This window comes from Chironomus tepperi, unplaced genomic scaffold (genome assembly GCF_022539635.2).
Source record: "Chironomus tepperi strain 1889 unplaced genomic scaffold, CSIRO-AGI_Ctep_v1 contig_177, whole genome shotgun sequence".
NCBI lineage: Eukaryota > Metazoa > Arthropoda > Insecta > Diptera > Chironomidae > Chironomus > Chironomus tepperi.
The window spans coordinates 2,041,064-2,057,622 of NW_027226299.1; the positions used below are offsets into that span (position 1 = coordinate 2,041,064).

General features: G+C 32.9%; 2 protein-coding genes across 2 annotated transcripts; one reads left to right on the forward strand and one right to left on the reverse strand.

Moving 5' to 3' along the window:
* Nucleotides 1-8,820: 8,820 nt before the first annotated feature.
* On the forward strand, nt 8,821-11,313 carry LOC139089370 (cuticle protein CP14.6-like). Its single transcript, XM_070638893.1, has 3 exons — nt 8,821-8,942; nt 10,529-10,662; nt 10,733-11,313. The coding sequence occupies exons 1-3, from the start codon at nt 8,931-8,933 to the stop codon at nt 10,986-10,988; spliced, it is 402 nt and encodes a 133-aa protein (XP_070494994.1). The 5' UTR covers nt 8,821-8,930; the 3' UTR covers nt 10,989-11,313.
* Nucleotides 11,314-12,713: 1,400 nt separating this feature from the next.
* On the reverse strand, nt 12,714-15,825 carry LOC139089369 (calpain-A-like). Its single transcript, XM_070638892.1, has 7 exons — nt 15,691-15,825; nt 15,262-15,626; nt 14,761-15,208; nt 13,849-14,704; nt 13,566-13,793; nt 13,381-13,508; nt 12,714-13,320 (listed from the first exon to the last, which is right to left on the reverse strand). The coding sequence occupies exons 1-7, from the start codon at nt 15,733-15,735 to the stop codon at nt 13,039-13,041; spliced, it is 2,352 nt and encodes a 783-aa protein (XP_070494993.1). The 5' UTR covers nt 15,736-15,825; the 3' UTR covers nt 12,714-13,038.
* Nucleotides 15,826-16,559: the final 734 nt, after the last annotated feature.

The window sequence follows — 16,559 nt, forward strand, 5'->3', positions numbered from 1 at the left end:
ATTCGGAACTAATTGAGAAATAAAAGGTGATGATGCTTGGATGATGTGTAATGTATAGTTCAGTGGTTATCAACCTTTTTTGTGCTTCGGCACATATTGATGGTAAGATACGACCAGAACCGATCTCGGCTTGAGATTCACGACATTTTCATTCAATTTCAGGGACACATTAATGTTCCCCGGCACACAGGTTGCCCACCACTGGTGAAGTTGGGTTTATGAAAACTATGTATGATTGGAATTTATGGGCTTTAAGCATTTAAGGATTGGAATTTTTTTGTAAAATGCTTTAAATATTTTTGGATTCGATATAAGGCAAAAAATCGTGTGAATCATCAGATATGGAACCGAAACAGCTTTAATCAAGCTTTAATTCACCCTTAGTTATTTGATACTTCCAAGTAAATATCTTGCAATAATGAAATTAATGCTTATGACCCGATTCGTGGCCTACCTGACCGGCTAAAGGCACCTCATGCAACTTCACTCCAATTATCTCACATGAAACTATACTGAGACCAGTTTTTCATCTATAAATGACCATGATTCACATTAACTTGTCAGAAGTTAATTATATAAAGTAAAATTTATTATTTATTGACTTCGACATATCCATATTTTCTATATAAAAATTGTATTAAACATAATATACTCGTGTACAGCACTAGAAGATGATCAACATTCCATATTGAGTGAAACAAAATAGTTTAAAATAAGCCATCAAAAAATGCTCGTGCTGACATTTATTATGTACATGCAGGCAATCTTTTTGGTGGAAATTAAAAAAGACCTGTGCAATAAGTGACTGAATTACTTGTTTAATTGGATGTCAAGTTCATGAATCTCACCGTCACCTCATCTTTTGCCTTTATTTCTCGCGGCTCTTTTTTCGGAAATAATCGCTGACTCATTACAAGAAAATTGAGTATCAGTTACAAAATTTTTGTCGAGTATTTATGAAGTAACTGACCTACACAAATAATTAAAGAAGTAATAGGATCTAACTTTATTGTCGACTCAAAAAGGAAGAGCAAAATTGCAAAATTGGCCATCATCTGTGGTCATAGGAATTAGATGTTTATTGCTGCAAAATAGTTTAATTGATCGTTGCGATTAATATGAAGTAATGAAGTTATGACAGTGCAAAAATGTTATTTTTAGACTTTAGTAATGTTGGACACACTGCGGCATACGGTTCATAGGATTTCCAAAATTTAAATTTTTTTAGGTACACACGACACACAGATAGCCCATCGCTGCACGTTTCCATTCTTAGTTTCCGCTGTTGATTTTACAATTGCAATATTCTTCCAAAGATGAGCATTAAGCCATTAAGTTGGCATATTGTAACTAATTTTATCTACACACAGCATAATTTAGTCAATTATTTTAAAATATCAAAAGGACCTGGGGTGCTTCAGACAATTTCAATTTATTTCAAGGTAATGTAATGTCTATAATGATTAAAATTCCATCGGACATCCAAGTAAGGAGTGTCATTATCATCTATTGCAGTTGTAAGACTACTGAACAATGAGTAGGCCATAAGTAATTTTCGTTGATGTTATTAGGAACAATTTATTATCATGACTTTCACGTACAGTCTGCGTGCTGAGATTAACATTTCTATTAATGATCGATCAACTGAAGCATAAGTTGGACCAATGGATGTTTATTTAATCTATGTAAGCTGCAAAATAAGCATGTCAACTACAAAATATTAAAACCATCCAGGATTTGAGCGAGTTATTTAAATCTCTACATTAAGTATCAAAAATTTGCATCCATAATTCCAACCTCACGCCAAAAAATCCACACAAGCAAGAAGAAACAAAGTAAATGATTGATTTTTATTGACTCGCAAAAAATATTAAGACATGAACTTGTTATTTTATTGATCTTTTAATTCATCATTTTAATTTAGTGAAACTCATTTACCAAATGTGAGATCCATAAGATATTCATTGATTCATCGGTGTTTACATTGTGTTCTTTCATAGGTCAAGTGACTTGTGTAGAAGAATAAGAAGTAAAAGAGAACGGGAAAGAATTTCGGAGTAACTGACACTTCCTGATATTTAGATGATCAGCTGTTGAGTTCTTAATGTAAACTGAGTGATGCTTTGTTGATTGTTCTATTATGTAAGATGCATCAAAACATGCTAATGTGAAGGAACGTCTTGATCAGCTATAGTCATCATTTGTCAATCTAATCTACGGATGAGATTTTGAGGTGCTATAAAAGAATCTAGGAAAAGGTTGAATAATTAATTAAAGAGCGTGCATGTCTTAGTCAACAGATTCATCAATGCTATCTAAAATGAAGAATGGACATGCTCTGTTAAGTTCAGCACGTAAATAAATCAGCAGGTTTTCATGATTTAATCAAATAATGAGTTTTTCTGCCTAAACCAATAGAGTGTCGATTCCTGTAAGCATTTGATAATGGCATGTGGATAGGAATGCACATGTGATGGATATTAAAATTCCACGCCTCTAATCGTGATCATCACATTCTTCATGCTGAACATTTTTATCATTTTATTTGAGCGACAATTAAATGACTATATTTATTTTTGGGGGTCATTTGCGAATGATGTAAATATACAGTTTTGATCATATGCCAACATTAAGCTTCTTAATCCTATTGCTGACTAGACATCAATGTTAAATCATACCGTTTAGAACATTTCAAGCTAATTATTCATTTGTTGATTTATTACAACTTTATTGGATGCATCAGTGTCTCAAAATGGACACAACTGCTAGTTTATTATGTCATTAATATTTTTCTGAGTTGCTAATTTCTTAATATACACATCTTGAATTGCAGGCATTTAGTTTCTGCTTCATGCAATTTATTTTTGTTTCCTTACTCAATTTTCCGGTTGGCGCTTGATTAGCACCTCTGCAGTCTTGTAAAAATTCACAAATTTAAATATCTGATGTCTGAAATATTTGAGTATCTAATGACCCTTAATTACTTCTAATTTTTTATGAGTCAAGCCTTACAGAAATGTCCAATCTTATCACATTTTGTATCCAATTAATTCTCTTGTTTGTCCCAACACACGATCATCTGATCACAATCAACTCATTGGCATATTGAAGGCTAGACTCGATGACATGATCCTTATGAATCATTCTAATGAGATATTTATGCAGAATTAAGTAAATATGAAAATATTTTTGCATTAATTTAATTTACATTTTTTGCAGCATGCGATTTATTCCACATTTCTCAATTCGTTTGAATAAAATCGTCATATTAAAAGTAAATGATTTGATGTCAGTTGCATTATTTTGTTTAATAAATACGCATTTCTCATTCACTCACACATATTTTACTATTTTATATATCTCTAGCTATTTAAATGCTTCCAAGTAAGCGAAAAAAGATGAAGATATTTGAATCGCCATATGAGATTAAATTTCATCATAAATATTGGGAGAGAATGCACATTTTTAATGACAGTCTGCAATTAATACTTCATACTATTCTGATATTATTAATTATAGTATCTTCCCACTTTGGTAATTGATGCAATTGCTGTAATGAAGTTGATGTAGAAGTATTAGGAATGAGGATTATGGAATTTTAATAAGCGCTTTTGTTGGATGCTTTTCAATTCAAAATAGAGAAGATTTTGTAAGTTTCTAGATCAAAAATTTATCAAAATGTAAACTGGAAGTTCAAAATTTGAATTTAAAGTTCAAAAAACGAGTTTAAAGTTCAATACTTATCTTCAAAGTTTAAGATAAAATCGTAAAAATTGAAATTTTTGATCAAAATTTGAACTTCAAATTCAAAGTTTTGATTTTTAAGTTCAAAAATTGAAGTAAGATTTAAAATTAAACTTTTAGTTAATGATGTTATTCAAAGCTTGCATAAAAGCTTTGCTAACTTGAATTCTATTTGAGAATATCCAAAACACCATATTCAACATCCCAAACCATTCTATATCTCGAAATAATAAGCTAACTTCATTTGAATAGAAGAAAAAAAATTACTGCCTTCTATTTCCGTTTTAAAATTTAAATCTAATTATCAGCTCGAAGCATCTCAAGCAAATTTAATTTAAATAGAATCACATGGATTGTTTTGTATACAAAAAAAGATCACGGGTCAACTCTCTTTTCTCATTTCAAGGGTGGGCGATCTTATTTCTTTGTTATACAATAGACACAAAAATAATTGTATAATTTTCATAATTTGTCTGCAATTTTGGTATAGTTTGGAGGAGATTAGATGGTGACAAAATTGGGAATTGTCATGAAATGGAACTGCTTAAACTCATACTTGTTCAAAATTTAGCATCTTAAACTTAGAAAAAGAACCTAAAAAGCCAGATTGTTGTGCTGTCCATCATCCATTCTCTCATTTCTAGTAACAATGATCCCAAAGCTTCAACTACTTCATCAGTCATTGCACATTTAAACCTATCAATCTAACTCAAAATCTCTTTGAAATAGAGCAGAATTGTCCAACCTGTGTGTCATGGCACAATAGTGTAATACCGAAACATTAAAAAAGCCATGACCTGTGTATGATTTCTGTCAAAGTTTACCTCCAAGGTGTGCCATGAGTTAAAAAAGGTTGAACAGCACTGAAATAGAGTCTCGAATCAATTCAAAAATTTATTATTGTTTCTATTTCTTAGAAAAAAATTTCATCATAAATTTTTGGCGCTGCTATACTCTCAGGAAGCATAAAACAAAAGAGACACACAAGAGTAAATTAAAATCATCAATTGTATCTTATTGTCGTACGGTATTATTCAATATGACCTTGACTTCCCATCAACTTGTTTTCTTTCATGTTTGTTTCTTCTTTCTTTCACATTTGAAACACTTTTTTTGATTCGACGTCGACTTCTTCTTCTTCATCTCTTTCTTATGCATCATCATCTTGCCGGCTTTTTGAAGAAATACAAACAATAGCTTTTATTTCTCATGCTAAAAAGTTTAAGAAGAATTTTTATTTCATCTGCAGATGAATGCATAAGCGAAGGTAAAGTGGATTGTGAATTAAATTAGCTTCTGAAATATCCTTAAATGCCATTTGGTTAATGAAATTTTATCTAGTGCAGTGGTGGGCAACCTGTGTGTCACGGAACATCTTGTTTGTAAGCCTCGGCCAAAACCTCCCATGATTTATAGTTCATGGCATTTCCTGTCTCAGGTCACAATCACAAAATTGCTGTCTCATCACAAAATTTGCTTTTCTGACATTTTTCCGTTTATTAAAATCTTTAATAAATGTTTGTCTGCCCACTAATGAACAGCAGCACATTGGTTACCCACCACTGATCCAGTGTAATTTGGTTTTAAGATGCTTTTAATATTTATTTGCTAAAATTTTTTTAAGCCTAGATTATCCATGCTTCTTGCTTATGCATCTGAATCTTTTGATGGTGGTCTAGTCACATGTTGAGTCATTTATGGCTTCTGGACTATTAAAATGCCTCTTTGCAGTCACGACAAAATTTTTGAAAGCACTTTTTACATAAAAATAACTCATTTAATAGTTCCAGTGACTTTAAAAATATTAAGTTTTATGATTGCATTCGAGAATTCGCATTCTAAAGCGTTGCATCAAGGATGTAGTATGAAAATAGTCAGAACCCATACATTAATGTGCTAATTACTGTATCTTACCCAACAACTCTTCCTAACACTTCAAAGCTGCCCAAAAATTTCATTGCTTCTTAATTAATGAGGCATGTTGACTTGAAGTTTGGACAAATTTGCACAATTTCCGCTTCATTTAATAGTCACACTCAGTAATTGCTTCAAGCGAGAAGAAGACATTAAATTGCTCCTGTAAAAGACAAATTTGTACATTTTTGGGCATAAATAACACATTTCGATGTTACAAAATTGATTTTAATGGTCATTAATGATGCGTTTTTCAAGTCTGCGATTTGCATATTGATGCAAATTCTTGAACTCAATATTAACATTTAATATAGCAATTTGACGCTACATTGAACAGCATTAAGTATGAAAATGTATATTCAACCTTTTACCAAGCTAGTTGCATGGCTTGATGATACATTTTACACACAGATTTTTGAGAGCACCGCAAGCTGAAAAAAATTACATAAAATATCAAATTGATTATGGACAAGCTTAAGTCTTAGGCATCGAGATGCTTTTATAATAATTCAGATGATCTCGTTGTCGTGTGGATGTTGAATAGTAATTTAAAGTCGTGAAAAAGAATCTTCTCACGTAGCATATTTTTATTAATCTTTTTTGATGATTTAACAACGCTTATTTTTTGCATTTTATTCGCCTGCCTCCTTCCCATCTTCTTCACCCTATAAAGTTTCTCTTATACTTATAACATGTAATTAATCATCGTATCTATTTAACATTTTTAATGCAATAAATCTAAGAGATGAAAATTATTAGGTTAAATATTGAAGACAGAGTTGGTACCTTGGGATTATGTTAGGAGTGACTACAACTTCAAACCTCCCTTCCCATCTATTTTGTGTTCAATACCCTCATGCATGAGGCTACTGCAATCCTGAATACGTCCCTACAACCATAATGCGCTATTAAAGCTTTCCATAAAAACTCTTAACCGACTGTGATCTGTACTAGAGATAATATCTAGACCCGGAAGGCACACGACGAAGAAACGACTGATAATCTAGCTCAAGACCAGCGTGACTCTTGCATTAGGTCAATTCCATGAAATTCTACCTCAGGTCAGAGTCAAGTTGACCTTGAATCGGATTTCTTGCCGTATCACACTAATTGCTGTTCAGGAGAGTACATCCAAGATCTTCAAGTGTACGTCGACAATATTCACCAACTCTGATTAAAAAAGAAGTAAGTTAGCCTTCGTTAAAGCTTATTACATCGCATTTTTAAATTGCCCCAATCAGTCACTGATTTGTGGATATAATTGTTTTTCTATATTTTTCTGCGTTTAATTAAATTAATGTGATTTAAATCTTTAAAATATAAATTTCACGTTAAATAACTTCGCGATCAAAATATTATTTGCTTAATGAGGGAGTGGCTGAAAAGTATGTTGAACATGATGAAGAAAATTATGCGAAATATTTCAAAGTTGGAATTTCCGTTAAAACCGTGACGGAGCTTCTTGGAAGAAATAACTTGTAACGTGATATTCATGAATGGCTCCTGATTTATTTTATGAATTCTATGAAGGTTGTGTAGGAAGAGGTTTAATCCGGGTTGAAGAACACCCATGAAGTTGGATATGATTAAGAATATTGCACTTCTGTCATTCTTAATTCAATGACCTTCAATTGAGTTTAGTGACAATCACTTGTAATGAGCTTTTAAGTGGGCTTACTTATGCTTATCTTAATTATCGATTTGTTTATGACAAAAAGTGCATTTTAGTAACCATTGCATATCATTAAAAATCACTTCTTGTAGTCAGCACAATATATATAACCTGTATTTAATTAATTCAATATTCAAGGAACTTTCGGTGTCTTTTGATCACACCTACGAAGTGACACATTTGGTATTGGGGTGATTCTTTGCCATTGTGTGATTTAGATGAGGCTATATTGCAAAATTTGGGGTTGTCATAGTCTTGTGAATCTTAATTAATGCAGTTGCATAAAGAGCACCATTCATATTTGAATTATGAGGCATAAATAACAGTATTAATATCTAAATTTCAAATTCGGAAAGCATAAATAACTCCTGAACTTTCAAAGTTCAAGGCATGATTGCTATTTGTTAAAATGAAGATTCGCGATCGATTTTGGCTAATCGATCATTTCAAGATCATGTAAATTTATCGCAAGGCATAGGTCTCTTGTGGCTTTTCATGTCTTTTATGGCTCATCTTAATGTTCATTGCCATGAAATTACTTTTCAGCAGGTTACGCGTTGATGGGGAATTATTCCTGATCGGGACTTAATGTTAATGGTGTCCATAAGAAGATTGACATTAAGTTCATCTATAGAACTGCAAGAATCGAACCAAAATCTCTGCATTTACAAGAATATCATGCAATTTCAGAACAAGACATTATTAAAGCACTAAGTACATGACAATCGATGAGAGAATAAAATGACAATCTCAGTGCATCAGAATTAATCCTTTGTGATTAATTTCAAATTAGTGTCATAATTTTTCGGCTCTTTATGGCAACTTGTTTGCTACTGTTTTGCATTCTGGAACTAAATTTGGAAGACTTATTTACAGCCTTGACGTTCCTTAGTCACTCAAAAATCTGTGAGAAGTGTCACAGACTAATTTTGTCATTTGCCATCTTTATGATTAATTAAGTTGAAAATTTAAAGCTAAATGTCACTAAATTGCCTTCCTTAAAGTCCATAAATTTTTATATCACTAGTGCAATAATCCACAGAACTTGCGTAACATCAACAGCTGATATAGATTTACAGCCTAATCAGTTTGATATATTTTATGGAATAGTAATTGAATATGATCGCGAAAGAAAAAGATCATCGAGAGAAGCAAGTAAGTAAAAAATGTTCCAGCCTCCTTTACCCGAACAAGTAAGTATTGCAACAACCGACTGTGTATAGCAAAGAGTGTGGTATGATTAAAGCTGAAAAAAATATATTTTATATTACAAATTGTTGAGTAGATGTTGGCCGTAAACTCTAAAAAAAATCATTTTCTGCCTTAACTTAACTTAGCGTTTTTAACACTACTGTCTCAATGCTCTTTATTTATTGTTGTTGTTGTTGTAGCTCATCATATTTCGTGTATAGTGAGAGAAGCCGCATCTAGGAATGAAAAAAAAAAACAAAAGTAAAATCATCACAGTAAGTATGAGTGGTGGATCATTTTTTTAATATAAAAACCGATGCACAGACCCATAAAAAATCAAAACACTCTAAAACTTCAATTTGATTAGTTCATTCAGTCAAGTAAAAGAATTTACAAAAAAATATTCAATATGAAATTCCTTGTAAGTTCCTTACAAAAATATTATTAAGTGCTGTGAGGATTAAAAAACAGGACGATTCATTGGATTACATCATAAACTAATTATTGTGACTGTTAATAGTGTAATTTATTTACATCAAGCGTGTACGGCGTGAGAATAAATGAGCCAAAGGCTAATGGTGCTAATAAATTCAATCGGAGATACCTGAATGTTTCTCACCTTATTTTGTTGCATTTAAATAAATTGTGCAAGTGATATTTTGAAGATGCAATTTGTGATGTTCCATAAAAATTATTAAAATATTGCATTGCCCAACCTGCACGATGCACCTTAATAGAAATTTATCGCCACATTTCTGAACTTTATTTAGATCTATTGAGGATTTATATAATTTTCAATTTATGAAGCAATTTCATGACTTTAAGTTAAAATTTCTAAGGAAAAAAGCCTTTAATGCAAATTTGAGATCGTAAAAATTCAATAACTGAACTTCATAGAATGAAGCCAATAATTTAATAAAATGGACAGCAGGAGGCATCTTGATAGCCATAATATATGCAAATGAATGCAAATTGGCGATCATTTGCCGACCACAATCGTTTGGTCTATAACAGGATTAGGTGTGAATTGATCTATGGTGTTGCATTGATCAATGGATGAGCATGAGATAGATAATGAAGAGAAGTGCTCGGCAGGAAAGCTAAAGATCAAGAGATAAAGTGAAATATTGTTAATAGAGAATGATAATTTAGGATTATCGATCCTTAGGGGCTCTTTTAGCAATAAGACTAGAATTTATTGAATATTATTGATCTGGTAGATCAAAAGATAAGGAAGTATTGACCTGAAAGTAGGCTATTTTTACAATGTATTGCATGCTCAATATGAAGCAATTTTGGAATTCAATCTCTACTAATTTCAGTTTAGTGGCTATAGCCCCGCATCATCCAAAAGCTACATTTTAATTAATTTCAAAACATTTTTAAATATTAAAGCAATTACCACAGTAATTACATCTAATAGAACTCAGGAAATTGCCTCATAGCTAAACAATCATAAAAAATTACAATTTAAATGACTTAAAAATTTTTAATTAGACAGTTCAAAGCTTGTAAATTTAAATTTCAAGTGACTAAGTAAATTTTATGCTTACGAAAAATTCCCAAAGCCATCTTCTCGAGCAGACAAGGCCGCGAAGTGTAGGAATCTATTATTTCTTCACAAATTGGGCTTATTATTAGCCATGAAAGCACCATTGATCTTTGTCCATAAGATTTCACATAATTAAGTGCTCAAAATTGATCATTTTTAAAGTTTTCAATCACATCCAACACAAATCAGTTGCCAAACTTATTAATTATATCTCATTACTCAATATTCGCAAATTAAATTATCCAATTGCTCATTGAGAATTGCATTAGAAGTTGACTGCATCTTAACAGCAGGTGTAATCATCAATAAATAACAGCAATTGCACCTCCCATATTCTATCTTGAATCACCTATTATACCTCGTAGCACTTTACTATAAGCAGCCATTTCAATATTTCATATACATAAGCAGCTAGTTAGAATGATTAATTAAATTAATTCCAATATACTCTATAGATTGTTTTATCGATTGCTGTTGCATGCGCATCTGCTCAATTCCGTCCAGTTCCAGCATCCAACTTTGAAAAAGACGCAATTATCTTGAAACAAGTTTATGACTTAAATCCAGTTGATAACTCATACGTCTCCAGGTAAATGGGTCAAGTTGATCACGACTGAGTCTGTAATTTTAATTAAAAATCTTTTAATTCACAAATTCAGCTACGAAACATCCAACGGAATCAGAGCTGATGAACAAGGATATCTTAAGAACCCAGGCACAAACGTAGAAGCTCAAGTCATGCAAGGAAGCTACTCATACACTGGCCCTGATGGCATCGTCTACACAGTCACATACATCGCTGATGAAAATGGTTTCAGAGCCGAAGGCGCTCATCTCCCAAAACCAGTCGAACCATTGCCATTGCCAGCTGTTGCCCCACAACTCAGACCAGCCAGACCATTCGGACGATTCTAAATCATATCAACTAGATTGACTATTAATCAACATTTTTATAGCCATCAGCCATCAGTTGATTGATTAATATTGTTGCCATTCATGAATGAACTGTGTGTGATGCTAAATACTATTTCATATTCATTTCTCTTATTCTTCTTTTTCATCTTCAAATCTCAATGATGTCTGTTTAATCTACCCATTTTAAATCTTTTATGATATTTCTAAGCCATCTCTTCCTTTATGAAATATCTTGTTAAATATAATGTGTAAAAATTTTATTGAGAAATTTGAATGTTTCGTAAATAAAAGGTTGCAAAGAATTTAAAGAGTTCAAAAACACAAAGTATGCTTTTGTTTTCAATTTCCTTTGTCTTTCAGATTTTGCTGTGAAAACTTAGTTCAAATTTGAAAAGTTCGTTAAAATAAATTTAAGTTTGAATTTAGAAAGTTCGTTGAAATTTTGAATTAAAACAAGGTCAAAAAACTTGCGAAAAAGATCACTTAAGGAGCAGCCCATCTGATTTATCTTTAAAATTTACATAGCTTTTCACAGCACGTGAATGAATTATAGCTGCACAATGAAATTATTTAGACTTTTAAATGAGTTTACCAAACATATTAACTTGACTATTATACGCATATTGGTAATTAGTTATATCTTAAAAATACCATTAACACGAATAATTTGACAATTTGCTCGGATAATAAGATGAGACGCCGTGTCTGATGCAATATGGAAATTGCTCCCAGTGTGTATTTTAAAATTACACAATCGGATTTTGTAGGTCAATTAGAATGGATACACATCACGCAAACAGCTGATGGGCATCTACGTGATGAAAATGATGGCATTGACTTTGCTATGAATTGCTTATTTTGAGGAGTTTTAATTTTTCTAGGTGCTAATAAAATGCAAAATTTGGAATCAATAAATAAGAAGACTTTTGAGATTCGCCGTGAGAAAAATTAATAGATGCGTTAGAAGCCACTCCTTTGGCTTTTGATTTATTACATCAAGTTATCTTGTAGATCTGTTCATTGTTTGTCATTTTGTACTGTTTATGCAGCTATGAAATGATATCATCCGACTCCTACACACTAATTTGATTTAGAATATGTAAATATGCGTTGGCATGGGAAATAAATGAGCACCTTACGGCTACTATGACAAAATCTTGAAAAATTCCTTGTGCAAGAGTCGCGAGGATTTATTTGACCAGACGTTAAAATATTCATTGAGCTTTATGGCTGTTATAATATTTTAATAGTATTAACTGAGTTATAAATCACAGTAAACTAATAAAAATAGATTGATTTTCTGTCAGACATAATTCGCAACCAATTAAATTTTGTGTCAAATCCTAATAAAAATAATGTCTAGTCTTATCTGGTCAGACTTGTGAATGATAAAAAAATGACGACAACCGCAATCTAAAAGGTTTTATTGAGGAACAAACGTTTTCTGACTCAGATGAGTTGGATTAGAGCAATGTGACACGAAAAAAAGGTTGCCCACCACGGCAGTAGAGAAAATCAGTCACCTGAACGGCATCAAGTCGGTCATAAAATTGGATTGAGTGTTGAACTGTCCTTATAATGCATGTTTGGTTAACTTGATGTAGCTTGACTCAGACTACTAGATCTGCATTTTAAATTGGCATAATCATTATTAAATCTAAATTTTAGAACTGAAAAGATCAAGTAGTATTACTCTGCTCTCATAAAATTAACAAATTCAGTAGATTATAAAGCCATTAGTGAGTAAATTCCTTATCATACTTAAATATACACAAGATTACTCACAAAAATTTACTTTCTAAAAGTATTAACATACCGATCAGCACAATCACAAATGCTGTCCGTATGGTGGTCAACCGACAATTTAGTTAAAAACAAATGATTACTAAGTGGTTGCAGATATCACTTGATTTTGACTATACTATCCAGTTAGCCACCATGCGGACACCATTAGTCATGTGCGGGTCAAAATAACAAAAATATAAAATCAGTCAACAGTCAAACAAACACCGAGTAACAAATATAAATTTCACCATACAATAAATCAATCTTATGAATAAAGAGCTCTCGCAATCCATTCATTGACTGTAAATGTCGCAGTATTTCTGTTATGATGATCTTTTTCCTTAAATCGCTCAATCATTGTTTTAACTTTGACTGCACACATGATGAAATCATCAATAGACATTGTATTATCAGGAGATCCATAACGATAAAGAAGTGAGGTCAGAATTTGATAATTAAGACGATAACCAGCTGATTCTAAGGCATCACGCAGCTCATTAGTATCGAGTTTATTGTTTTGGTCTTTGTCATAGAGCTTGAATACAGCCTGAAATTTGAGAGAAGCATGAATTGAAATTCTTCTGGCACTGACGAATTTAATAACTACCTTCCACTTAGCGATTTCATACAGCAAGGTCTTAAATTCTTCTAATCCAAGCTTTCCAGACCTGTCAACATCCAGCATTGCCACCATTGAACGGCACATGTCCTTAGAAAATCCACCATTTTCAGATTCTGAAATTGAATTTTAGACAATCTCAACTCATAAAATAAACTTGGACTAAAACTTACCATTTTGAGCAGCTGTAGCAGATAATTGGCTATTAGATCCCTCTACTGCACCACTGTCTGGTAAATGAGTTTCAGTCCTTTTATGTCTGAAGCAAAATATTTCACGGACTATTTTCAAAAAGTTTTGGAAAGGACTTTCAATGACTTCAATTAAGGCATTATCCTTGGCTTCTGAGTTTAATGGATAGCCACTTGTGAATGTGACTTTTCTGCCTTCTTTCATGAGTTCTATAGAGAAATGTATGAAATACAAATTGAGCAGCAACACAGAAGTGATACAAACCTTTCCTAATAAACTGATCCAAGACTTTCTTCAACTCTATCCACCCAATTTCAGCATTAGTACCAGCTATCTCATAAAATAATTTCTCAATTGACAATCTCTCAGGTGTCGGTGCTACTACATCAGGAAGATCACTTATAACTCTTCTATCCACATCTGCCAATCTAACTGTCTCATCATTTTCCTCAAAGACATTCTTACTTTCGGAAAAGACTCGAATTAGGAATTCTCCTTCCATATTTGGTTCAAATGTTGATGGAACTATCAAGTAATGTCCAGGTGATAATTCAAAACGTCCAAAAACTCCGCGTAGATTTATAAACTCATTTGTTCTTGCTACATTTCGATTGCTTCTAAAGAAATTCATTTTCAGCGGTTTTTGGTCCAAGTCAGTCTCACGAACTTGATAAATTTCAAATCCAATGGTCAGAAAGTCCAGCCCCATACTTCTCTTCATTCTGCGATACTTCTGCATCAGTGACACAATGACTGTACACTTATCAATGTCATCATCTTCATCTGGATCTTCTAATTTCATCACATACTGTGGATTACGATGAAAAGTATCAATAAAATTCTTACATCCACCAGCTGTTATTCCTGGTACCCATTGACCTTCATACACATTCATATTCCATTGTCTCTTTCTTGATGCTTGCTGATCATCATAAAATGAATCAGGAGTTAAATTGCAAATGTCTAAGCTGTCGAAATTTCTAAGAAAATCTTTATAAGACATCCAGAATTCCCCGTCATGCTCAAAGGTTAGTCCAATTTCCTTCTTTGCATAGTCTGGGATATAGCGCCATTCAGGTGATTTGTCACTCCAAGATCCAGTCCACTCAATGTCATTGCCCTAAAAGTATTAAAGGTTTAGCATTCGACTATGTACTGCTGAACACAATTGCTTACCCATGGGTTCCTTAATCGCAGCAACGGTATCTTTCCTTTAGTATTTGGTGTAACAATGTCAATCATCTGAACCTTTGTTATAGCATAAGCATGACCACGGACTAGTCCCTGAGCTGTCTTATCTTCAATAACGTGGGGGTTAGGATCAATAGAACAAGCCATCATTGAGTTCCTCTTAGTTCTCTTTTCAATGATGTCAAATAAATTTGCAGGAGCTTTACTTAGTTGAAATCTTTCAGACACTCCGCCAGTAAAGTCTTCAAGTGCTTCACTTGTGTTACCACCTCTTAGTGCTTCATAGCTTCCATGTAATTTGGCATAAGCTTTTTCAAGCAGTGCTGACCAAAATTCGTTCTTATTAGGTGAATGCATGTAGACTAGTTGTCCTTTATAGGTTGGCAAGCGATCATCAATGACAACTTCAACCCATTTTCCAAATCTCCAGAAGCTACAATCAAAATAGGAATTGAAATTCTAGCATGAAATTGCAGTCATACTTACCAGAAATGGAAAATACCAGCATAATTTTCCTTAAAGCTATTGTCAGCGTATACAACTCTGTAAAATAATTTCTCATCCTGAGTCAAGCTTGCAACTGCAGCAAGAAACCAGCAATCACCAAGTTCACCCTGTCGGGCATCAAATCGAGAGTATCCTTCCACAAAAAATCTTGGATCCTTACAAATTTCAAATGGTCTTAGCCACTTATATCGTCTATCCGCTGGCCGTGAGTAGAAAAGACTTTTATCTTCTGCCGGAAATTCACGATCTTCGAATAAATTCCCAGCATTGACACACTGCTGTCGTATAGTATAAAAATCTTGAATTTCTATTTGTCGATGTAGTTCAGATGCATGCTCGCCAAGCTTTAAAGAAATGCAAATAATGCACAAATAAATTTTATGACACAAAAATTCGAGGAAAATTTACTAAATAAATTGGTTGACCGTCGAACGTATATCTTCGATTAAGCATATTCTTAATTTTTTGTCTAAGACACCTTTTCACTTTCGAAAATTTAAATCGAGACTGAGCAAAAAATAATAATTTTCTTTTAAAGTTCCTTTGATATCAGTTCAAAGTAAGGTTTATGTGACAAAATAAATGAGAGAAAATATTTGTCAGAGTACCAGATGTATTATTCTCATGTCTCGGGATCATGTTTCTATACTCTTGCTACACTTTCGGGCAGAGTTGGTGATCGGGATGCTTGAAGTAAGCTGGATTAGGAAAGCACCCTCCGGCCACTCGGAAGTTACTTAAAATCTGATTTTTTATGATTTTAATGCTGAATAGGTCCAAACGGCTCACTTTGGGGCTAAGCCACTACAAAACCTCTCACGGTATGCAGTTCAAGGCACCTCCAAAACATATCGGCATAAAGTTTGGAAAACACTGCGCAAATCATGTATTCGTTTTCATATTGATGACAAAACAGTGTAACCATCCTCAATCTAGTCCATACCCAAGCCAGCTTCCCCAATACCAACTCTGAAATTCAAAGAAAAATGAGCGAAAATAAAGAAAATTTGTGACGCTTCCACCTATGCAAAAAATATTTACTTTTTTTCATTCAGCTTCCTTCCCATTAAAAAGTGATCTATTTATATATTATTGTTACAAGTTTGGTTTACGATAAGGTACACAATAATTTGGTATTAGGAACAATAAAACTCTCATTAAGTGTGTAATGTCCACATGTGGGTGGACAGGACTATTATCTCTCATTGATGGCTAATCGCTGTAATAATTATTGTAAATTATTCTGTAGACAAAATGTGATTTGTTCGGCATGTTAT

Coding starts and splice junctions, on each gene's coding strand:
- LOC139089370 (XM_070638893.1), top strand. Junction 10,663..10,732: donor GATAACTCATACGTCTCCAG/GTAAATGGGTCA, acceptor TCACAAATTCAG/CTACGAAACATCCAACGGAA.
- LOC139089369 (XM_070638892.1), bottom strand. CDS start 15,735: ATGCTTAATCGAAGATATACGTTCGACGGTCAACCAATTTATTTA. Junction 15,209..15,261: donor GCTGGTATTTTCCATTTCTG/GTAAGTATGACT, acceptor TTTTGATTGTAG/CTTCTGGAGATTTGGAAAAT. Junction 13,321..13,380: donor ATGAAATCGCTAAGTGGAAG/GTAGTTATTAAA, acceptor CTCAAATTTCAG/GCTGTATTCAAGCTCTATGA.